Genomic DNA, 25,910 nt, shown 5'->3' on the forward strand with positions numbered 1-25,910 from the left:
AGCGCCTCTTGCACCCTCCATCTGGAACTGCAGCCTGCCAGCCGGCAGACAGACGGGCTGGCTGGCAGGCAGCAGTTCCAGATGGAGGGTGCAAGAGGCGCTGTCTTGGGAGAGAGCCGGCGAGCGAGGCGAGGCTTTTTTTGACTCTTGACAGCAGAGGACGCATGGGTGCTTCAGGGGGGCAGGCAAGGTGGGGGCCGTAAACGATCATCCGGCGGGCCGCAAATGGCCCCCAGGCCGCATGTTTGAGATCCCTGCCTTAGGGAATCCACTAGGTAGGATCAAGCACCTGCCCAAGCATGATCTGTCCTCATGCTTAAAACCCCTTCCAAGAAAGCTGTGACAGAACAGCCATTTTTGCTTGCTACCAGAACACTGAAGGAACAAGAAAGGGGAGGATGGGGAAGGGAAGTTTCGAAAGTGAATGGCAGCAAATGTTGCGCACACCCCCATTAAAAACCCCACAGATGGATGTGCCCAACATCCCTATTTGATTCCTCCCACCCAGACTGCCTGCGGGAGGAGATCTCCACCCCTGGCTCACCTGATTGGCTGCAAGGGCAGCTGCCCTGTGATCCTTCAGGCCAGGGCACTGCCTCCTGGAAAGGAGACAGCAGGCCTCCAAAATGGCAGCTCCCCTTGCACACAGCCCTGCCTGGATGACAAATACAGCTGCCTGGTTATTTGGAGGTTGTTACTCCTACTGATACTGATGGTGCAAGATATTAAAGAACTGGAGACATATGGAAATAAGATCAGGTGATCCTCCTCCCCATACAAATTTTAGCAACCCGAGTTGTTCTAAAATCTTGGCTTACCAATTTAAAACAATTGGCAATAGCTGCTAATTTGCTTTCTGAATATTTTTTTTTAAATCAGATTTTGCAAAAATGTCCTCTCCTTCACAAATTCTTAAGTCTTGACTTCTGATTTTTAGGTTTGACTATTTGGTCTCCTGCCATGCACCAGCAATGCTGAGAACTAAAGCGGGCACTACAACAACAACACCATGTTGATTATTGATTGTGTGACCCAGCTCTTCATATGCAAAATATTTTATTTGTGTTGAGATCCCATGCAACTTGAACCTCCCCTGAGCCAGCAAATCAGTGTCTTGGCTCCAATACTTGAGAGAGCAGGTAGGGCCCATGTGTGATCTCTATATAGAAACACCCTTTGCACCTAAAATAATAATACCCTGTGGGGAAGGTGGCTATGAGCAGATTAGAGACTTTCTCCTTCACCACCCAGGTTTGCACATAAAGAAGAAATCCTTTGGAACACATATTTGTGAGACTTCAGGTCGTCCTCTGAAATGGTCCAGCCCAGATACAGATTTCCCACCTCAGAGAGAACTAGAATTTTGTGTATCTTCTTCAAAAGGATAGCCTGAGAACTAGAATGAGCTTCTATGTATATGCATTGCAATAAATGGACACTAGTGCTTTGGCAGTTAGTTGTCCTTTAGAAGGGCCTTTTATAAATCATAGGAGACAGGTTCAACCCAGAACATTAAATTATGGATCCTTTTGTATGCCAACAAAATGTCAGCCCCAGACAGAGTTGGTGTGACCCTTCCCACAACTGCTTTGAATTTATATCCACATAACCCAGCAATTGTGGAAAGAAAAAAAAGAATATAAATTTAGATTCAGAACAGAGCAGTGGTTCCTAATACCAGCATATCTGTTTTCAGCCTCTACCTGGAGTCTTTTTCTCCTAGTGGTTGGAAGGTTGAACAACTCATCTGTTGTACTGCTGTCCAGTGAGGGTGCCAGAAGGAAAATTCACAGGTATCCGATTTTCCAATTTCATCATGTAAATGATTAGTTAAGTTAACCGTTATGGATGAGCAAATGCAGGGGATTACATGCACAATTTAAATGACTAGTTTTAAAAAAATACACGTTGCCCTAAAATATGACTAAGCCAAGCCAAGTTTAATTTAACTGCAACAAGGGATATACTATATGGCTCAATTTTATTTATTTTTACAGAACCAAGACCTACATTTATTTTCTTAATCTATATACTGTGTAGGACTTTTGTGTGTGAGTGGGAATAGCTTGTTGGGCACATTAAGCCATGAATGAACTTTAAGATTAGGCTTGCCAGATCCATACTCCTCAACATAGGTAATTTTTAATGCAAATAGTCTGTAAATAAGAAATGGATAAAGTGATGATCTTGGTTTTGGTGCTTCCAGAAATATCTGTGAGCTGTATATCTAAAACAGCTACTACTGATCAAATTTGAGGGAAATCCACCTCCATTGCTTTGAAGTACTGTATCTAGAACTGGTGATGTGGTTTTTATCGAGTAAACCAAATACAAATACAGCTTCTCTTCTAATAATAATGTAAAATAATCCTAAAATAACACTGATGTATTCCAAAGTGTGAAGTATGGATTTCCCATCCTCTTCTGTGTTCTGCTCTGGAGTTCTCCATTGCATCTCTGGAACATTTATATGCTCACAGAACTGAATGGGGGAATATAAACATTTTCTGTATTTCCCCATATGGTATCTATTGGCTATATTCTGCCAGTTTCAGTGTGCTGTTGTATACAGCAAGCAGCAAAACTGTTTTTGGAATTTTTTTTTTGAATAAAATCAAAGAACTTTGGCTTAACTCTTCTGTGGATCACTGTCTGAATTTCCAGAAAAGATAGCAGCTATGAGTGTGCTCGTGCTGCGAAGACAAACATGTGTCTTACTGACAGATCAGTGGTAGAAGCATAGCTAAATCAATGACCTGATTATTATACTTTTCTAAATGCCTTCTCTTTATTTTCTAAACTAGGGATGCTGACCTCTTCCTGTTGGACACAAGACGTGTTCAAGCATCTGATGTTGGCTGGCTTGTATTTGACATCACTGTGACCAGCAATCACTGGGTGATTAATCCACAGAATAATTTAGGATTGCAGCTCTGTGCTGAGATGACGGATGGTAAGTTACAGATCACAAGATCTTCTGGTTCTTATCATGTCATTTATACACTGAGGACTAGCATACACAAGCTCTACATATAGGCCAGACAGATAGTACTAAATCATAGCAGGCTCACTGAAATCAGGCCCACAGAATTCAGTGAGGAATTAGACCTGAATGTAGGGTGGATTTGATTTATATCAAATTGATTTGGATCACTGTTTAAATGTTAAAAATCTGATTTTTGGCAATTTAGATTTTTAAAAAGTATTTTTTAAATTAATTTTTAAAAATAATTTTTAAAAAAAATCCACCCAGCCTGGATGCAACCATCTGTAAGCAGGACCCAATGCAGTTGTGACTACCTGTGGGAATCCATAATACCTGTTCTTCCTTAACATGTGGATCCTCTGCATCACTTGTCTTGATGCCAGAGTAGTTGTCTAGCAAGGAGAGATGATAGTCCCAGGATGTAAAAAAGATATCAGTATTTTTATTTAAAGATAAGAGCCCTATATGTTTTGGCTAATATATTTTCAGCCTTCTTCAGAGGCTATAATGTAATAGATAAAACAGAAAAAGCATACATGTGAGTTTCTTACTTACCTTTGGGATTGTAGCTCTTAAATCAGAGATGGGGGTATTCATATACAAATATGAATATCCCCACACAGGTGGCGTTAACGAGTGTCCAGCTCCATGGGGCCAGATGGTCCGTTCGCCACACTTCGACCTTGCAGCGAGGCTTGTCCTCCCGCCTCCTGCCAGGAGTGGCGAGTGGATCGCGCACCACAGATCCTTTGGTAGAATCGTGCGGTCTGCATCTGTGGTGGATGGGTGAGTGGACTGTCTGGCCCCATGGGGCTGGACCCCCATTAACGCCACCTGCGCGGGGATATTCATATTCGTATATGAATACCCCCATCTCTACTCTTATGTGTAAATACTCTATGAGTGGGGGGAAAATGGGTGACAAATGATGATGATGATAATCATCACACAGTATTATAAACAGTTGCAGATTTCAGAAATAACGTCATCAGAGCTATAGAAAACAGCAGTATTAGGATCAGCGTTATATATATTTAACAGATAAGTGTTTGGTTAAAACTTGTATCTGTTGTTATAGTACCAGTCAGTGTTTTTATAATTTTGATTTTCTGCGCCTGGTCTTTTTGAAATATCTGGTTGTTATAGTTTGTGTGTTCCCCCTCAAAAAAGTTGGAAAAGGACAATAGGCCATATGCCATAGGAATACATTTTCCTTCCTTCAAAATGGTATTTGGTGTTATAGGCATCGTTTGTGAATGAAATGTAGTTTGTTTTTTTGCTAAACCCACATTTTATATTGAATTGTAGGTCTAAAGAGCAACATAACACATATGGAAGTTGTCAACATATAATTTACAGCTTCCCTAGGGTTGTGGTAAATGAAGAAGGGATCATGTTTTTTTTAAAAAATTCTCTTTTCTAAACGTCTGCATATATCTTTGCGATATTCCACTGGGTTCCCTCACAGCTGATAGTCTATGCTTTTGATGCCCTGGAAAAAAATTGCAGTTTTAACACCAGAAACAATCACTTTCACACCAGTACAAGAGACGAGAGACAAGGTGATGAATTGCAAAATAAAATGTATGCAGATGACAAAAAAATAAAAATAAAAAAGGGGTGTCTTATGTTATTTTCTCATGCATACAGCACATCTCTGAAGAGTTTGGAATTATTTCCAGTGTAGCAGCACCTGTGTTTTAATGTAATACACACCAACAAACACCAAACACACACTCTATTCTGGATAGGGTGAGAAAAGAGCATACTCCTTCTAAATGGCATACGTGGACTGAACCACATTGAGGTTCACTCAGTTCAACTAACCAAGATAGCTATAGCTAAGGCTATGGTGTTTTTCTGGTCTGCTCGCCCAATGGTCTGTTGCATGAGTAGTTCTATTTTTCCAAAGTGGAAATCCACTACATTATGTAAGCCCATTTGCTTTCATTGGGTGATCTCCCAGCTTGGGCTGTGGCACGTGGGCCTTTTATAAGGGGCAGATTGCTCAACTGAAGAGGTCATTAGGGGGAGGCTGCAGACCAGGTTTAATCAGTGAGGCGAAAGGCACAAGGGAATGAAAAAATTGGAGATCTCTGTTCAGACTTTCTGTTTGTCTACATTATTGTAAAAACCTCTGAAAGGTGAAGGTGAGCTGGACTCTGATCAGTACCACAGCATTGTGATGGTCAATCACTATATTTTCCTGATGAAAATCCCATACACATACGGTAGCTTATGTTCGTTCTGTTAGGAACAATATATCTGTAGTAGTATGTTTCCCCTATTTATTTATTTATTTATTTATTTATTTATTTAGTTAGTTAGTTAGTTAGTTAGTTAGTTAGTTATTTAGTTAGTTAGTTTCTTCGTTTTATATTTAGGTAAACCATATCATTTCCCCTCCTGCTCCCTAGTAAGTCAACTTATGTTTGCAAGAGTTTCATAAATACTGGTCTACATGTTGCCCCTGTGTAGAGTCTGTACACAGAAACTCACCAAGTTTGCACTGTGTCTTTCTCATTTATTTCGTTTTTTATTCTCCAACTCTGCTGAATATATATATGTCTGACTATATGTATAAACTACATTGTAAACATTCTGAGACATGGCCCAGATGCTGTTGGCCTCTCTTTATATACATCATCTCCAGTATCTCATTGTAGCTAATAATGGTTGGATATATTGCAACCTATACATTATGCCTTTAGGGAGTTTTTAGTTAGGAGGGATTTTTCTGGATTGGGGTTGAATGTCAGTCATTCCGGTAACAGCCAATAGTTCTCTTTCTACTTCAGATTCTTCTTCCTGCTCTTTTCCAGTCAGGGTTCTGTCAGTGATGGAGTGGACAGTTAAAATGATGTGTTCTGTCAGCTACGTAAGCAGTCAGTTAGTCAGTAATGAAGGTAATTAACCAGTTAAGCTCAGTGATGTGACAAGTTAAAATGTTTACACAATATGTTGTTTGTTTTTATCTATGAAGAACTGTAAGTAAACAGAAATGTTTTATTCTTTCTTATTACCAAAGTCTTTGAGTGAATGTACAGTGTTGACATAGTAAGTGCTTGTAAAGATAAACTAACAAATAAGAGGTGGACTACTGAGGGAGACTTGTAGCTCAACCTGCTTTGTAGGTTCCTGACTGAACCTTTTTATTCACTGCAAAATTAGAGGAAGTTTATTTATTTTTAATTTTAAGGTCACACTGAATTTCCTCACACACTCCAAGAACAATAATGAGAACTTCTCATGTAACCAAACATCCTGTGCATGTGTGATGATTGGGGGATGGAAATCCTTACTTATCTTGTCCTTACAGGTGAGGATGAGAAACGGAAACATTTTACTCCTTGGCCAAGGAGAGAGTGGGCCATTTGTTGCTTTCCTAACATCAAAGGGAAATAAGAAGGATTTCTTTTTTTGCACATTCTGATTAATCAAAACTGCTCAAAATAATGCAGCTGGTGCTAAACAAGAATGGCTGCTGCTTTATTTGTGGATTTTGTAGCACATCTTTGATGGGCCACGTAGTTTCACTAATCATTTAGGACATTATGATATTAAAGATGTGAAATGGCCTATGAAAGAAAGCACCTTGTGTTCATGTGATAAGGCCCTTGAGCACCATCACAACTAACCAAGATGGCTAAAGGCTAGCGGAGCTGACATTAGGCTGAAGATGTGCGGAATCCAAACAACTCCCAGCTGTGCAATTTTTGGAAGTTAGAACCATCCTAACCTTGGCCAGTCACCAGTGTTAGTGGTTGGAGGAGGTCTGGAAGTGGCGAACCTTTGTCCCTCCCTTGTCTATACCTTCCTCCCCTTTCTTTCCCTTCCCTTCCCTTTCTTTTCCTTTCCTTTCCTTTCTTGCCCTCTCAGATCTGAACAACAATAGCAGTTCTGTTCGCTAACCCTCTTGCTGAGAGATCTTTGAGAAGAGCCTGCAGATGGGCATGCTATCCATTTATTTATTTATTTATTTATTTATTTATTTATTTATTTATTTATTTATTTATTTATTTATTTATTTATTTATTTATTTATTTATTTGTCACCTGTCTCCTAAAGGATTAGAACAATATGAAAAAAATAAAATAAAAACAAGCACAGAATAAAAGGCTCTCTTGAATATCATCTCCTTGGTCAACCAGTCATTTAAAGGAAAGCCAGCGTGAGGGCATTTTTGCCTGCAGGAAGGGGTTTCTGCTCTTGGCATAGGGTTCTGCCCTGTCCCTAACCCTCTGCAGCCATGGCACCTTTGACAAGAGTGTGTTTCCCACTAAGGAACCCTCTGCCCTTTCTGGGCTGTCATCCCTTTGCAAATGATGACAACAGAGCCGCCTTAGATTCTGAAGTGTGACTCCCACGCACCGATCACTTTTGAAATGTCTTAAATTGGAACAGGAGGTCAAAGATTCCAAGGGCGCATTTTCCCTCCTGATTGCAACATCTTCCTCCTTTAAATACTATATCACGGCTGTACTGAAAGCATGTGGAAGACGTTCTGCTGAAATATTCATAAATCTTTCAAGAGGCTTGGCTTGAAGTGCTTTTCAGACTCCATTTCCATTAAACTGTAAAGGAACTCTGTCAAATTAATTCTGTTAATTGAACATTGTCCTCATCCTTTGTTCAGACCTCTCTTCCACACACACTGTGCATTTGATTTAAAAGGAGAGAGTGGTCAAGAGGTCTTCATAAGCAGAAAATCTCAAAAATTCTGGTGTTGTTAAAAGTGGTACATATAATGAAATTGTGGTTCTTGGAGTCTGGAAGCCCTCTTTTTAAAGTTACCTTGAAGAAACTACTTCTACTTAGAAGTCATATCAAATAGATAAACCAATCATTGGAGTTTAAACCCATTAGTGTTTCACAATTTGAACTGCTTCTCATCTCACATATGAGCTGCTAGCATGGTGTAGTGGATAGAATGACAGATTATGACTCAGGAAGCCTGGGTTCAAATCCCTGCTCCGCCATGAAGAACCACTAGGATGTGGCACTGATAAAGACAAATAAGTGGGTTCAAGATCTAATCAAGCCTGAACTATTTCCAGAGGATGTCCTACTTTGGGTAAACTGAAGCTATCCTACTTTGGGCACATTAGGAGAAAGCAGGATTCTCTGGAAAAGACAGTAATGCTGGGAAAGGTGGAAAGCAGCCAGAAAAGAGGAAGACCGAAGACAAGATGGTTGCCATACGTTGGAGTCTACTGGATGGCACACAACAACAACACATACTTTTAATACTGTTTTCTAGCAAATGACACATACAGTATTTGGTTTTGCTGTACTAAAGAGGATGTTTTAATTGCACTATCAGTGTCTGCATTAACATGTAACTTAGCTCTTGCTTATTTCTTTGTAAGAACCTCTGTTAATACATCCGTGAAAACTGATGCTTGGGCAAGCTCAGAATTAGGAAATTTTGCACAGCATGTCGGCTGGAGCTATTATATGATCCCTGAAGAATAATTTAGAGGTTGATGGAGGAGAGGTTGTCTTCAGAATTCTTGAAATGTAGTTTCTTTATTCATCAGTGGACAAAATTAAATCTTGTGTGTAATGAGATTAAGTGAAAAAAATCTTGTAGGGTAGAATTTAATCAGTAGTGTCAGCTTGACCATTTCTTTTGGCTAGCCAAATATTTTGAAAAGCTACAGCTACTTTAAATTATAGTCACTATGGGTGGACAAGGACATGCAAATGTTTGTATCTGCAATTCAGATTTTTAAAAAATCCTCAGCAGTTTATGGTTTCATTAGATTCAACTGATTGGGGGGGCAAAGGGAAACTCCCTCAAAACTTTACATTTTATAAGTAATTAGAATCATTACAAAGTGTTCTTTCCTTTTCCCCCTACTAGTTTTTGGGAAAGGATGAAATTTGCACGGAATTTGTATGAGAAGGAGAATCATATTTGAAGGTCTCACAACAGTGTAAACATTTTTGAAGGAATAGGGGCCTATGTACAAACCTGTGGGCAGTGGTATCTTTTTCTAAAAACCCAGCAATACATTCTTTTCATCAACACAAATTTTCCATGGTGCTTCAAGTGGTCCACAGCTGCAGTCTTCTGCTGTCCAGGCTACTGTGTTCCTCTGCAATGCCACATTCTGTCATGGTGTAGCACTATTCTGGATGCCTTGTTGGTGGGGTAGGGGAATGATGGCCTCCACTAGGAATGGGATTTTTTAGATTTCTTGGACTACAATTCCCCATACTCCCCATTTTGGGAGTTCTACCTGACTTAGGATAATATTATGTGTGTGTGTTTAGTCGTTTAGTCGTGTCCGACTCTTCGTGACCCCATGGACCAGAGCACGCCAGGCCCTCCTGTCTTCTACTGCCTCCTGGAGTTGTGTCAGGTTCATGTTGGTTGCTTCGCAGACACTGTCCAGCCATCTCATCCTCGGTCGTCCCCTTCTCCTCTTGCCATCACACCTTCCTAACATCAAGGTTTTTTCCAAGGACTCTTTTCTTCTCATGAGATGGCCAAAGTACTGGAGCCTCAGCTTCAGGATCTGTCCTTCCAGTGAGCACTCAGGGTTGATTTCCTTTAGAATTGATAGGTTTGTTCTCTTTGCAGTCCAGGGGATTCTCAAGAGCCTCCTCCAGCACCACAATTCAAAGGCATCAATTCTTCGGCGGTCTGCTTTCTTTATGGTCCAGCTCTCACTTCCATACATCACGACAGGAAAAACCATAGCTTTGACTATTCGGACTTTTGTTGGCAAGGTGATGTCTCTGCTTTTCAAGATGCTGTCCAGATTTGTCATCGCTTTCCTCCCAAGAAGAAGGCGCCTTTTAATTTCAGGGCTGCTGTCTCCATCTGCAGTGATCATGGAGCCCAGGAAGATAAAATTTGACACTGCCTCCATATCTTCCCCTTCTATTTCCCAGGAGGTGATGGGACCAGTGGCCATGATCTTAGTTTTTTTGATGTTGAGTTTCAGACCGTTTTTTGCACTCTCCTCTTTCACTCTCATTACAAGGTTCTTTAATTCCTCCTCACTTTCTGCCATCAGAGTGGTATCATCTGCATATCGGAGGTTGTTGATATTTCTTCCGGCAATCTTAATTCCGGCTTGGGTTTCTTCCAGTCCAGCCTTCCGCATGATGTATTCTGCATATAAGTTAAATAAGCTGGGGGACAATATACAGCCTTGCCGTACTCCTTTCCCAATTTTGAACCACTCAGTTGTTCCATGACCAGTTCTAACTGTTGCTTCCTGTCCCACATATAGGTTTCTCAGGAGACAGATAAAGTGGTCAGGCACTCCCATTTCTTTAAGAACTTGCCATAGTTTGCTGTGGTCCACACAGTCAAAGGCTTTCGCATAGTCAATGAAGCAGAAGTAGATATTTTTCTGGAACTCTCTGGCTTTCTCCATAATCCAGCGCAAGTTAGCAATTTGGTCTCGAGTTCCTCTGCCTCTTCGGAATCCAGCTTGTACTTCTGGGAGTTCTCGGTCCACATACTGCTGAAGCCTACCTTGTAGGATTTTGAGCATAACCTTGCTAGCGTGTGAAATGAGTGCAATTGTACGGTAGTTGGAGCATTCTTTGGCACTGCCTTTCTTTGGGATTGGGATGTAGACTGATCTTTTCCAATCCTCTGGCCACTGTTGAGTTTTCCAAACTTGCTGGCATATTGAATGTAGCACCTTAACAGCATCATCTTTCAAGATTTTAAATAGTTCAACTGGAATGCCATCACCTCCACTGGCCTTGTTGTTAGCCAGGCTTTCTAAGGCCCACTTGACTTCGCTCTCCAGGATGTCTGGCTCAAGGTCAGCAACTACATTGTCTGGGTTGTCCGGGATATCCAAATCTTTCTGATATAATTCCTCTGTGTATTCTTGCCACCTCTTCTTGACGTCTTCTGCTTCTGTTAGGTCCCTCCCATTTTTGTCTTTTATCATGTTCATCTTTGCGCAAAATGTTCCTCTAATATCTCCAATTTTCCTGAACAGATCTCTGGTCTTTCCTTTTCTGTTATCTTCCTCTATTTCTTTGCATTGTTCATTTAAGAAGGCCCTCTTGTCTCTCCTTGCTATTCTTTGGAAGTCTGCATTCAAGTTTCTGTAACTTTCCCTATCTCCCTTGCATTTTGCTTCCCTTCTCCTCTCTGCTATTTCTAAGGCCTCATTGGACAGCCACTTTGCTTTCTTGCATTTCCTTTTCTTTGGGATGGTTTTCGTTGCTGCCTCCTGGACAATGTTACGAGCCTCTATCCAAAGTTCTTCAGGCACTCTGTCCACCAAATCTAGTTCCTTAAATCTGTTCTTTACTTCCACTGTGTATTCATAAGGGATTTGGTTTAGATTATACCTGAGTGGCCCAGTGGTTTTTCCTAATCTCTTCAGTCTAAGCTTGAATTTTGCTATGAGAAGCTGATGATCAGAACCGCAGTCAGCTCCAGGTCTTGTTTTTGCTGACTGTATAGAGCTTCTCCATCTTTGGCTGCAGAGAATATAATCAATCTGATTTCGATATTGCCCATCTGGTGATTTCCATGTATAGAGTCGCCTCTTGTGTTGTTGGAAAAGAGTGTTTGTGATGACCAGCTTATTCTCTTGACAAAACTCTATTAGCCGTTGTCCTGCTTCGTTCTGAACTCCAAGGCCAAACTTCCCTGTTGTTCCTTTTATCTCTTGGCTCCCTACTTTAGCATTCCAGTCCCCTAGAATGAGAAGAACATCTTTCTTTGGTGTCAGTTCTAGAAGGTGTTGTAAATCTTCATAGAATTGTTCAATTTCAGTCTCCTCAGCAATGCTGGTTGGTGCATAAACTTGGATTATTGTGATGTTGAATGGTCTGCCTTGGATTCGTATTGACATCATTCTATCATTTTTGAGATTGTATCCCATTACAGCTTTTCCCACTCTTTTGTTGACTATGAGGGCTACTCCATTCCTTCTACGGGATTCTTGCCCACAATAGTAGATATGATAATCATCTGAGCTGAATTCGCCCATTCCTGTCCATTTTAGTTCACTGATGCCCAGGATGTCAATGTTTATTCTTGCCATCTCCTGTTTGACCACCTCCAGCTTCCCAACGTTCATAGATCTTACATTCCAGGTTCCTATGCAGTATTTTTCTTTGCAGCATTGGATTTTCCTTTCACTTCCAGGCACGTCCACAGCTGAGCGTCCTTTCGGCTTTGGCCCAACCACTTCATTAGCTCTGGAGCTACTTGTACTTGTCCTCCACTCTTCCTCAGTAGCATGTTGGACGCCTTCCGACCTGAGGGGCCCATCTTCCAGCGTCATATCTTTTAGCCTTTTGTTTCTGATCATGGGGCGTTCTTGGCAAAGATACTGGAGTGGCTTGCCATTTCCTACTCCAGGTGGATTGCGTTTAGTCGGAACTCTCCACTATGTCCTGTCCGTCTTGGGTGTCCCTGCACGGCATAGCCCATAGCTTCTCTGAGTTACTCAAGCCCCTTCGCCACGACAAGGCAGCAATCCATGAAGGAGAGGATAATATTATACAGTGGGGAAAATGTGAATGAGTCTGTTGTGAAATTGTGCCCAGGAATTCATATTTCCCCATAGTTACATCACTTTAGTGAACTACAGTGGGGTCTTGACTTGAGAACTTAATCCGTATTGGAAGGCGGTTCTCAAGTCAAAAAGTTCTCAAGTCAAATCTGCATTTCCCATAGGAATGCATTGAAAACCATTTGATCCGTATCTGCTCTTTTCCGTCCATAGAAACTAATGGGAAGCTGCTATTCTGCCTTCGACCACTAGAGGGGGATATTTTGTTTCTTTTTTTCTTAGGTCAAGAAAGGTTCAGGGAAGGCAGGGAAAAGACAGTCCAGGCAGGACAGTACCAGGCAGTCCGAAGACTGTCTCCCAATCCACTCTCTAAACGCTGGGAGGAGTGAGGAAGCAGACAGGCACCCTTTTCACTGGCCAACAGTTAACTGAAAGTTCAAATTTTGCACTTTCCCTGCCTCCCACGTGGGTTTTTTTCAGTTCTTAACTCAAATCTAAGTACTTAAGTCAAGTCAATATTTTCCTATGAGAGTGGTTCTTAAGTCAAAATGTTCTTAACTCAAGCCGTTCTTAAGTCAAGACCCCACTGTACAGTGGTGCCTCACTTAACGATTACCTTGTTAAATGATGAATCTGCTTGACAATTAGTTTTTTGTGATCACAAAACGATGTTCTAATGGGAAAAAACTGCTTTATGATAATCAGTTCCTTGCTTCGGGAACAGATTTTTTGCTTTACGACGATCAAAACAGCTGATCGTCGGGTTTCCAAGATGACCGCCCGCTCTACAAAATGGCTCCCCGCTGTTTTTAGGATGGATTTTTTGCTATACAGGGAGCAGAAAATGGCCGCCCTATTGAGGATCTTCGCTGGACACGCAGGTATTTCGCCCATTGGAATGCATTGAACGGTTTTCAATGCATTTCAATGGGCTTTTTTATTTCGCTTGACGACGATTTCGCTCTACAGAGATTCCGCTGGAACGGATTAACGTTGTTAAGTGAGGCACCACTGTACAAAGGAGTCGGCTGACAGAAGGGAAGAAAACTGGCATTCAAAAGCCTTGTTTGCAGCTTGTTCAGGTAGCTATGCTCTGGTTGTCCAGAACTGCAGGAAGTATGGTTACAGCAGAGTGTTAACAAGCTGGAAACAAGGCTAACTGATAACATTCTCCTCTTCCTCTGCTGATTCCTTGCTCTTTCTTCCCCTTTTGGACACTCTAGCTGTTCTAGCTATGGGACAGCAAGCCTTTAAAAGAAAGAAAGAAACATGGGGCAGGAAGGGAAGAGGAAAGTAGAATGAAGAACCTGGTTTGCAGTGGAAAAGATTCAAACAGCAGCCAGTTTCCCTGCTGCCCCGCCTCTCTCACTGTTGCTGTAATTGGCTGAATTGGCTTCAGACTGAACAGCTGCATATCCTTCCACATAAGCTCAAATGATCACTCGGTCTGAACTGAGGTGAAGGCATTCAATTCCAAAAAAGCAGAAGCCCCAGCAGCAGAGAAAAAAAGTGGAGACTAGGGGGAGAAGACTCCTGGCTGATTCACATTGACTTGTAGTTAATGGAAAACAGTGTGAATCTGTCCATCCAAATGCTTAAACATTTCTTGCCTTATTTGTCAGTGCAATTACCTCCTTATGCACACTTAACTGTGTCTCATCTGGGAGGAAGGGCCTACACTGGAAGGCTTTGAGGGTTAGTTAGGCTTAGCAAAACCCAGGTTTTTTGTTGTAACCCAAGCACTAGGCAGGAGCTTTGTTTCCAAAGAGGAAGTTAGGCAAGTCCTGAAAAGATGTTGCATTTCCATATACTGGATCATTGGGAACATCAGGGCCTTCAGGTTTGAAGATTTCATTCAGTCATGGATGTAATTTAACTATTGGTGGTAATGCTAGTTCATTGAAACATCTGTGGTGGCTTAACTTGGGAATGAACCTCACTGACCTTAATAGGACTTAGATTCCTCAAGTCTCGCAGTCCTGCAGGTCAGGCCTATGGTTTCTTATCACCCGGCACTGTCCATCAAAAGATCATGTGATCACAACACATTTGTTTGAGCATTGATCAAGATGCAGAAAGTTCAAGGTGTGCTTTGTAAAGAAATGGTAGAATTACAGCTTCCTACCAGCACTGCACAGTGAATTCTGTACCATCTGTATGTGCAGTAGGGATAGGGAAAGGTTTTGTCTGGTTCTCATGTTTTAGTAACTCCACTTAATTTGCACTTTCCAGGATAACATGTGGATTGGAACACAATCTGACAATTTTTCAGGTTATGTACCAACTTTTGTGGTGCTATTTTTGGCTAAAACATTGCATATATTGGCCTATATTATCTGGGTTTTTATGTTATATCTTCCAGTGTTTTAATTGTGATTATTGTGTAGTTTTAACTGATTTTGAACTGCCTTGAGAAAGGTTGCATAGAAATAAAATGAATAAATAATCAATATAAATACATATATGTTAGGGAAGCGTGTGTACAAAAATGTGGAATAAATATTGCATCGACAAACAAGTGTTTGTACATTGAAAAAATTGTGAGTGATGCAGAAATTACCATATTTTTCCATTTATAACAAGCTGTTATTTATAAGACAACCCCCCCCCCATTTTTTAACCCCAAAATTAAGGAAACTTAGCTTTGAGGGTTCAGCCTCTGGGCTCAGAATGCTCAGACATTATGAGTCTCTGTTGAATCTGAACCTACAGACTCCACCTCCAAGGAGGTGTGTCCCAATTGTTTTGTTCAGGATCAGCTGACATCAATTCAATAAGGCTCGTGATTGGAGGAAGCTAAGTCTCCTGACTGAAGCCTGTTTACAGAGGCAAGGTACGGACCATTTTGTTCTCTCCTCAGCTATCTCAGCTTCTGTGTAAAAGACACCACTTAATTTTTAATGTAATGATTTTAGGAAAAAGTAGTGTCTTATAGGCAGAAAAATACAGTATTCTGAATGTATTTGCAACTGAGTCAAAGTTGCCAACATTTTTGAACTACAACACTACAGCCCTCTTCCCAGCACAACAACTGGATTCAAGGAGTAGGTGTCCCAAAAATGTAACTTCCCCAGTAGCTGCCTAAGGCCATCTTGGCTGGGTGTTTCTGGGAGTTCTAGTCCAAAGAGCTAACTTTTCCAAACTGTGGGTCAAAGTTGTGTGGAACTGACATGAACTGGGTATAGACCCGTTAATCCATCTCTTCTGCACACACAAAAGGACTACCCATACTTTCCACATACAGAGGGCTCTTTATACAGTATATGGAAAAGGATAGATTACAGCAGCAGTTCCTCTGCTTTTTATGGGCACTGTCTGGTGGAAATCTGCCAGTGTGAAATAAAAGAGATGGGGTGGAGGGGTTTCCAGTTCCCTGAAAAGCCATATTCCAAGTAGGAATGCATGCGGTTACTCTATGCTTTTCCCAGACCAAAGTTCTGTACACTGTTTTAATCTGAACAAGGTGAATATGGTTAACATTATTAACTAAGACTGCATAATCAGATGCAATTATTGGCTGAATTATGCAGGCCGAGGCCCAAGAATCCAGTTTTGGATATACCCAGGGTTTGGCCATGCCCAGTGGGGTTTCTGACATTTTTCCTTTGAATAGGAGACCCACAAACCATAATCACAAACTGCTTCTGAAAGGCCCTCAGGTTCAAAAGACGTTTGCTGTGTGGCATGTGAAGGACTGCTGTTCAGGAAACCCAAGCCCAAATCTCCCTAGGGTGCCATGGAACGGGTTGCGTGGTCCTTTGGAACCTGGCCATAATAAATAAGTGAAGACTTCAGCTATGAAGCTGCTAATTTTGGAGCAGTTTTGAGATCAATGGGGCAATTCTGAATTAAGTGCTTTGATGATTGTAACATGGTTTTTGCTGCAAAGTTCATTTATCAATTTCTGTAATCCTAAATTCACTTACGTAGAAGTAGGTTCCACTGTTGTTGGGACTTACGTCCAAGTAAACCTTTTCAAATATGAATGATTATTTATTTAATTCCCCCTCCCCAAAGAGCACGGGGTTGTAATTCTGTGGTGAAGAGTGGGGTGGGGGGACTGCATTCTAACAGCTTACCTTGGCTGTGCAAAAGATCAAGTAAACAGAAGATAGAGAGTCACATAAACTGTTTCTCTCTTTAAAGGGTATTTGAACTTAAGACTAATTTTAAGGGTATCTCTGTATATCTTGAAGACTTAAGTAAACATTGAATTGTGAGATCTTAATAACTATCCCATTGCTGAAGTCTAAAGGAAACCAAGAGGAAACGTAATGATAATAAACATAATTTTAAAGGGAGCTGGTGTTTATAATATTCTTTTCATTTCTCACACAATATGCACTTTTGTAAATTCAGAGAATGCAGTTGTAGTCTTTGATGTGTAAACCTAAGGGTGTGATCTGATGGCACTTTGTCCTGCAGTTTGGTCCACTTTGGGAACAGCTGATTTGCTCCTTATTCCAGTGACCACATGGCAACATGGCAGTCACAAACCAGGCTGGCCCTTACCCATGCCCAACCATAATTTTTTGGATCCCTGTAAGGCTACTTTTTTTTTTTTTTAGTGTTGGTTGGACTGCTCCATTTTGGTTCGGTTCCATCGTGTATGATGACTGGTATCAAACCAAAGTGGGTGGCTTAGCTGTCATTTTGCTTAAGCTACTGCAGGACCTAACTTAAGAAAATGAAAGCTTCCTCCCGTTCCTCAAGCAGAGGAGACAGAAGAGGATGTGGAGGTTGTTTTCAAAATCCCTTGTAATTTACTGCTGAATTGGTTGAATGGCAAGTCATTTCAGTGCAATTCCACTTTGAAATAAATAATAAACAATATTTGTAGCTTTCCCTTTCTCTCTCATGGAGGGGGAGACAGAAGGGCACGTGGAGGGGCATCTTCTTGTAATTTTTTCCAGTTTTTTTCTTCTTTTCTTTAAATGAAGCAAAGGTCTAAATAGGGTTACTTGAGGTGCAGTGTGGTTTCCTGCCCCAAGACCACGTAATCCTTGCATGTGGATGCAAGGATCAACATATTGTAGTTCAGGGTGACCCTGTTTAGCCTGATAGAGCCTAGAACAATCTGTCCATCTAAACACACTCTAAGATACATCTGATGGGTCTCCTGAAACATTTTGCAGTAAATGTCAAGCCAAAGTGTTTACCCTGTGTTTCACAGACATAATTTTCCTCACTTATGAATCTTGCATTTAACATGCTTTGTTTTGTGAATGTTCACCAGAACGTAAAAACATGAAGAGGTGTCCACACCTTGCTCCAGTCATCAGCTGCCTATGGCAGGAAGCTTAATTACTGTGGGTGTATCACTATTGCTACAAATACAGTGGAAAGTCAAAAGAGGGGTCACTCTGGTGTTATTTCAGGGTTGGAGGAAAAAAATATACCAACTCTGGAGCAGGAATCGCTACTTCTCTTCTTACTAAAAGGAATGGAAAGGAAATTACTTCTTTTAAAGAAAGAAAAAGGCAAACTAGCAAGAAAAAGGAAGTTCTAAATATGCGACTCCGGCTAGTGTGCAGAGTTTAGAATGTAGTAATACTCACACTATGTATTCTATCCCTCTGCCTCAAAACAATCAACCAACCAGCCAAACAAACAAACAAACAAACCACCTCCACAGAAAGATGATTAGTAGAAAATGAAGATAAACTTGGAAAATCATGATTTCCAGTTGTGATATGTTGATCAGGGGATTCTGGGCCTTGTAATCCAAAGAAGCCAACTTTCACCATCTCTGAATAAATGTCCGAGTTTCTTGGAAAGTCCAAAAGGGAAATTAGGAGCTGCAGCAAATATATATTCCTTTTCATAATTTCCAAACCCTCCATCCATTCCCCAAAAGCAACAATTATTACAAGTTTTTTTTTCTTCGAGTATATGTGACCACTTATTCTGCTCCTGGAATGCTTAACTTTCTCAGTTCTTCTTTTTTCGTCTTTGCTGGGTTCTCTGTCACTGGAAACATCTTAAACCAATTTAAAGTGCTACACCTGAATAAACATGTTGTAAAAGTGTTTATGTATCGAAGTGGGTCAGTTCAAGGTACGGTATTTGGCTGCGACTTCTAATTTCTCTTTTTTACTGCAAGAGAGGCTGCCAGGAGGAGGAAGTCTGAGCTGAATTAATACATTTGTTACAGTGGAAGTAGAATGGAAACTGCTTTGACCACAAATCAAACTGCCTCTTTCATTTACGCCAATGATAGAAGTTTTTCTAAGAAATATAGACCCTGGCAGAGAGCCACTGTAAGTTTCCCTTTAAAAGGGAAGCCTATCTGCTTATTTGTTTAAGGCTTCCCCCTATGATTATTAGTATGTTCTTTCTCTAGTGAGGTTGCATTCGGGAGCCTGATCCATTTGCAAGGCAGATGCATTTTTTTGTGACAGGATTTTAACCATTTCAGGTTTGTTACAGAACAACGAAGCCAAAATGTCTTTACCAAAATGTTCAAAATGTCTTTACCAATGTTTTACTACTTAAAGGAGCTGGATGTGGGTCTTTTGTACAGCTGCATAGCTTCACATGACACTGGCTCAGATGTTGGCAGGCTGAAGGATTCTGCGCAATAGGTGGTGGCCCAAAAGTGCTTGAGCTGACAGAATACATTCTGCTAAGCAGGGGGGGCTTATTTGTTGGAAATTCATATTGGTACCTCTTCAATTACTTGTTTTTCCTTTTTTCAATCCTTTCATCTGATACCCGATTCCTTCCTTCTATAGCATTGGAGGGTCAAAGTTATAACTGAGTGAAGTTACTACCTAGTCCCAACTGAACAAATATTATAAAGAAATATGTACATCCCTCAGGAGTTAAACCAGAGTCAATCATGGTCATAATTCATAATTCGTAAGATCGAATCCACGCGACCGAGTGAGCTCCCGTCGCTTGTCCCTGCTCCTGCCTACCTAGCAGTTTGAAAGAATGCAAATGCGAGTAGATAAATAGGTACCACCACAGTGGGAAGGTAACGGCGTTCCATATCTAGTCATGCTGGCCCCATGATCATGGAAACTGTCTATGGACAAACGCTGGCTTGGAAACGGGGATGAGCACCTCCTCCTAGAGTCGGACATGACTGGATATTTGTTAATGGGAACTTTACCTTTACTTTTTTACTACCTAGTCCCGACTGAACAAACATTATAAAGAAATATGTACATCTCTCAGGAGTTAAACCAGAGTCAATCATGGTCATAATTCAACATCTTATATATTATTCCTTGAAAGACTGAAGCTTTGGTGATACCTGTGCTTAAGACCATTGGTGAAATTTGAGAATGTTTTGAAATTATTTATGACTTGAAGCATAAATACATAAACTGCCTCCATTTCTCATAACTGTTAATTTTTGTTGAATGTATAAGATTCCACGTGAACCCTTTTTGTTTTCTAAAACTAAGAGGATTTGTGGATTTGGAAAGTTTTAACCTTTGCTAGGAGGCAGAGTTCTAGCAAGGTAATATTCTTTGGCCTACTGTTGTACAATATGCAAAACAGATAAGTCACATTACGGTCCACAAAGTTAACCCTTCTAAATATTGTGATACCATTGATAAGCGTAACTGATTTTGTGTTGTGGCTTGTTTTGCAGGTCGCAGCATCAATGTGAAATCAGCAGGTCTTATAGGAAGACATGGACCTCAGTCAAAACAGCCCTTCATGGTTGCCTTCTTCAAAGCAAGCGAAGTACTTCTTCGGTCTGTCCGAGCTGCCAACAATAAAAAGAAAAATCAGAATCGTAACAAATCCAGCAGTCCTCAAGATTCTTCAAGGATGTCAAGTATTGGGGGTAAGAGTAAGAGGCTATAGCATCTACCTTAACAGGTATTTGTGGAGAGAAATACAAGTTTACGTAGATGAGAAAAAAGTGGTGTTAATCACACTTTCTCCTTATTGATTCACTGAGACATACACGTGTAATCCAGCTTCGATGGGGTGGGGTGGGATGGGGAAGGGAAGTCAGTTCAGGGACCAGTTTGGAACATCATTCATTCCATGTGCATGCAATGAAATGCATCAAGACAGTTGGAGGTGTGGTCTTCTGATTGATTCTGTGTCTGCCAACATACATTTCAACCCACTTTGGCAGTCAACCATGTACAATCTGAACATGTGGCAAACAATAATGCAACCGATTTAGCAAACATGGCCTACATATATGCAACATACATCTTTACCACACAGGTACATTTCTATGACTTGACTCTTAAAAAAAAAAAAGAAAAAGATGGGATGATCTGCTGTTGAGCAATGCCAGTGAGATGTTCAGATTGCTTCCTATGCAAAGTGTGAAGAAGTGTAATCCAGACACTATTCTGCAAAAAACCTCTGGTTTGTGAATGTGGGATATTGTGCTTCTGTACTCAAGATGCAAGGAACTGGCTCAATATTGCTGCACCATATCATGCCCATGTTGGCAGCAGGAAAAAGGATACCTCGCTTTACATAACAAAGGGCAGTCTGAATGTTGATAACATCAAATGGCAGCAGTAAAGATGGTCTACAGCCTGCAGGCCACATCCGGCGTGCCTTACCTTTTTATCCAGCAGACTCAGGTCTGTTTCCTTCAGCCCGGCGCATGGACGGGAGGGCATGTGGGCGGGCATGTGGGCGGGCATGTGTAGGGCAGGCAGGAGTACGTGCACGTGTGTGTTCCTTCGGCCCTCGAAAATGTGGAAAATACATGATGTGGCCCTCACACTGAAATGTTTGGAGACCCCTGGTCTACAAGATACCTCCTTGTGCTCACTAGCACTCTCATTTGTCAAAAAACAACCCTAATCGTTGCTTTCTGTTTGGGGGAGAAATGGTTAACTGGTGAAAAAAGGAGTCATTAGAGGTTTCCTCTATCCTGTTGTGTTGCTCTGCTCTTTAAACCAATGAATGTTGCTCTTTCATTGGAATTTGGAGCCAACTATCTGCTCAAAAAATAAATCTGAAGTTCAGTACTGTGCATTTTACCTTGAAAGTAGGTTTCCTTTTAGAAATTCAGCAGTAAACTGTTTTTCTGCTACTTACATAGGGTAAAAAGGGAAAAATGATGTTTGACAGTGAAATGCAATACGTGTCTGCTTTGAAGTTAGACTCATGAATTCAATGTGACTTATTTTTAGGCAAGAGGGCATAATGTCTTAGTGAAACTTTATAATGAATGAATTACGTACTTTATGTGGTATTCCATCCAGACTTACATGTCTTTACTTCCATCTCACCCCCTCCTACTTCATCTCAAATGCTCTTTGCATGGCAGTGGGTATTTTTAAGACTTTCAAATCTGATTTCCTTGTCTTTCCTTTTAAAGCCTTTTCCTTTCCAAAGGGTTCCCCCTTTAATTCCAGCTCCCACAGTATTTGGGTACAAAGGTCATTCAGCTGCTATATCCAGGGTTTTGATTCCTAGCAGAATTATCATATGGACCTTGAAGTCTTGGAGCCCCAGTAAGGGAAACTGGATCTTCAGCATCAGATTCTCCAAAGTCAGTGTCACCCTAGCCATTTCCATGGAATGTAATACAACTTCTCACGTTTGTCTTGTCTGCGATGCAGAGATGCAAGGAGGGGACATGGGTTTAGTTTAGTATTCTTTCATTTGAGATAAATGTGTGGTCAAATGTTTCGTGAGACTGGACATTAAACACTCAGTTCTGCATAAAGGAGGCCTGAGCACTTAAAAAAATCCAGACAGCTCTGATCTGTTTTCCAATTATTTTTAGCGTTTTCACAATTGCGGACAAAGGTGAAATGATACTTTTGTCTGTTTCTAGAGAGTTTTTTTTTTTATTCAGAAAACTGAAGAGAGGATAATAATCACAAGAGTACACGGAGAAACACAAAACAAAGACATTTCGCTTTTATACTTTGGACTTTTCTTTCTTTGCCCTCCAAAATGGCCACCAGATCCAGAATATTCCCCCTCTGTTCCCAACCTCTCGGAAATGTTAGTTGGTGGGTAGGAGGTTTGCTTTGAAAGTCTGTTAAGCAGCCATCAAGGAAGGGAAACTGCAAAATAGAACTACTTAGGGTCAAGGTAGACCATAGATGTAGCACTTTTTAGAAGATGTGCTCCCTCAAAAGACATATATGTTTGTCGTAGCATATGATTTCTGTCATCTCCATATTTTACATTTAATGTGCTTTCTTTTGTGGTTGGTGTGGCGTTCACCCTTATTATGTTAAATAGTCATGTATTATTCTTGTTGTAGGCTAATGTTATTGAGAGAAGGAGCCGAGAGAGAGATAACGAGGCAAAGCCTGAGAGTGAAGAGGCAGTCAGAGTCTGAGTGGAAAGAAGAGAGAGAGTCAGAGTGTGGAGTCAGGAGAGATAGAGAGATTTGGGAGATCTGGGGTGTGATTAGTCAGAAGAGTGTATAGTGACTGTATGATCAAATAGGAGATTGTTATTGATGATTTAGAAACCTGAAGAAGATACCTATGAATTATTATCAAAACATTTGTGTGAACGGGGCCATCTCTCGCCATGGGTGGCCCCCCAGTAGGCACAGAAATGAGGGACGGAGGCTGACTTAAAACTCTAACAGATTCCTTTTTATTGTTCAACACTTCCTGTTCTATAGCTTCAAACGGGTCTATCAAACTCAACTCTGTGAGAACCTTATAACTTCGAACTCTTATTTCTGGCGTTGTCCAATCGCTGGCCCAAACCGCTCGCGATCCATCATCGGCCTCAAAGGGGTGGTTCTGACCGTGCAGATCGTCCCACAACAGGGATGTCTCGCCCAGTCCCCCTCGCGGGGTTGTTGTAGTAAAGAGGGACTGGGACGAATCACCCTCCGTCCTCCACGCTGGTTGCATGGGTAGACGACCACCGTCCATTCTAACGGTTCAAGTTCACCTTTCATAGCATTGTCCCCCACAGGATCTGGCAGCAGACCTCCTCCAATGTGAAGATTAGGGAACTCCTTTAATAGTCCTGACAGGTCTCCGTGTTCTTCCTCTGGATCGGTCTGAACTGCTTTTTCTTTTCTCTCCCCAGCCGGTTCAACCGTTATCTGAAAAGCCCGTGCAGTTTCCCCCACATTTAAGACCTCCTCCCAGGCAATCAAATCCCGCTCCTCCCCCTCGTCATCTGCTAGGCAAACCTCCAGTGCCTGTCTCCTGTTTTCTCTTCCTGTTCAGTCTTTACTAGCACCCCTTCTACTCAAGCGGAGCAGACGCCTTGGAGGACGGCACACTGTTGACTCCTTGCTCACAATCTGTAATCAATAAACCTGTTTTATTTAAAAGACAGTGATGAACAGACCTGCATCTTTCTTTAGAAAAGTATGTTGATTTAGTGATCAACTGGTGGCAGCGTGTGAAGAGGAGTTTGGTTTGCCTTCATGTGCTCAGTGGTTGGAAGATAACCAAGGATAACTAGGGGCAAACGCCACCGTTGGTCAGTAGAAATGGGTATAATTTGCAGGTCTTGTTTGTTGAAGTATTTGCAGGGAATAGCAAATTCCCTTGTCGTCTAGCTTAACCTAAGAAGAAATGTCAAAGGAGTGGGGCAGCAAAAAGAAAAGGAAATAGAATAAATGGAATATATGTAGAAAATAAAACCGATCATCAAAACTTAATTTAAGATACCTTACACTCTTGGACATCAGTAAGACAGAAGAATACACATTTTCAATACTGTTCTCTTTTTGGCTCTACAGTGAGTAAATTCTGTGATTTTGTACTCATACGTCACTGTTTCACCTTCAGTATTAATACAAATCTTTAGATCAGTGAAACAGCCAAGGGCACTGCAGTGCTGAAATATATTCATGGCTGATTGGTAACAATGCTTCCTCAGTTCCTGTAATGAAAAGTATATAAATGCAGCAACAGGTGATACCTTTATTAGACCATGAAGAAGCAAAAAGAGGGAGCTTTTGATGATAATTCATCTTCTTCAAGCTGGGCACCAACTTCTCATGGGTAATTTCAAAATATATGCTTTTATTAAAGTCACACAGTCTCGTGGCCATTGTGAGGCCAGGTTAAGCTTCTTAGATAGAAATACAGTGGTGCATCGCATAGCGAGATTAATCTGTTCCGGATTAACCTTCGCTATGGTGAAACATCGCTATACGGTACGTAAAAGCCCATTGGAACGCATTAAACTTAGTTTAATGCGTTCCAATAGGTTGCAAAACTCACCGTTCAGCGAGGTTGCTCCATTGCAGCAGCCATTTTCGCGCCCTCGGTAAGCGAGGGAAGGGCGCGAAAACACTGTGCGCGGTCATTTTGGGGCTTCCGGCGGCCATTTTGGAGCCGCCGAACAGCTGATCCGCGGCAAAGTGATTTTTGCCCATAGGGGCCATCGGTATGCGATCGCATTTGCGATCGCTAAAACCTAATCGCTATGTGATTTCGTCGTTCTGCGGTGCGCTCGTTAAGCGAGGCACCACTGTAGTTGCAGCCTACAAGTGACCAGTGGAAAAGCTTCTCTTTTTCTGGAAGACAGCAATGCCCTCTTTATCAACTGGACCCACAGAAAAGAATCACTTGAAATATTCACTAGAACATCAGTAACGTCCAAGATTTGAAAGAGAAACATCTGTGATCTATATCCATAAATTCCAGTGTGCGGCTAGAGGCTTATATAAAGATTAAGGGTTTTAACATGCTATATATGTTAAGAATGGGTTTTCTCTAGTTATAGCCAAAAGGTGTTTCCTTTGGCAAAACTCTGATCTCAGAATCAGAACTGATTCAGTTAGAATCAAAGTATTTTTGAAAGTAAATAGATATGCACTTCAAAGGCTGCCACCATGCACCACATGCTAGACAATTTACATTAATTAACCACTCTATTGATGGTATTTTATGCAATCAAAATTTTGAAATTTCATCATCTGCACCACTGTGACTTTGAACATTAATTATCTGTATTCCTCTTCACTTAGTCTCTTCCCTCATTTCCATGTCCGCTGCTTATATAGTCATGTGGGCTAATTATTGTATTCAATGTGTCCAAGGAAATGAATGGTAATTAGACATGGGGTCGAATAAAAAAAAATGCTCAGATTGGTCGATTTGACCAGATGAGCGGGGTATAAATCAAATAAATAAATAAATAAATAAATAAATAAATAAATAAATAAATAAATAAAAACTGATTACAACATTTGGAAAAAATCACTGATTTGTTAAATATTCATCCCTTCATATTCGTCAGTTCCAAAGACTCCAATGAATACAAAGGGATGAATATTTCCCCATTTTTATTCATCCCTCATATGAAGAGAGGGATTCCCTCTCTTCCTATGGCTTTTCCATTCTGCCTAGGGCCCGCCAATCAGCTGATTGGTGGGCCAATAGGCAGCCAGCTGGCTCCACAGGATATATCCTGTCCCCTTCCCCTCCCTACCTTAGCCGCTGCCACCACCCACCACCATCTAGCACCACCGTCAT

General features: G+C 41.2%; 1 protein-coding gene across 2 annotated transcripts in view; it reads left to right on the forward strand.

The window, feature by feature from the left end:
- Window positions 1–25,910, forward strand: part of BMP5 (bone morphogenetic protein 5) — an 82,910-nt gene that overhangs the window by 41,817 nt on the left and 15,183 nt on the right. The window contains exons 3-5 of one of the 2 annotated variants that reach the window (XM_020781801.3): window positions 2,805–2,953; window positions 20,102–20,299; window positions 23,503–25,411. In XM_020781801.3, the coding sequence (XP_020637460.3) occupies window positions 2,805–2,953; window positions 20,102–20,299; window positions 23,503–23,522 (367 nt within the window). In that variant the 3' untranslated portion in view covers window positions 23,523–25,411. Of the gene's footprint in view, window positions 1–2,804; window positions 2,954–20,101; window positions 20,300–23,502; window positions 25,412–25,910 lie in introns of those variants that run through there. The other variant, XM_020781800.3, reaches the window with a different exon arrangement.

Source organism: Pogona vitticeps, chromosome 1, assembly GCF_051106095.1.
Source record: "Pogona vitticeps strain Pit_001003342236 chromosome 1, PviZW2.1, whole genome shotgun sequence".
Lineage (NCBI taxonomy): Eukaryota > Metazoa > Chordata > Lepidosauria > Squamata > Agamidae > Pogona > Pogona vitticeps.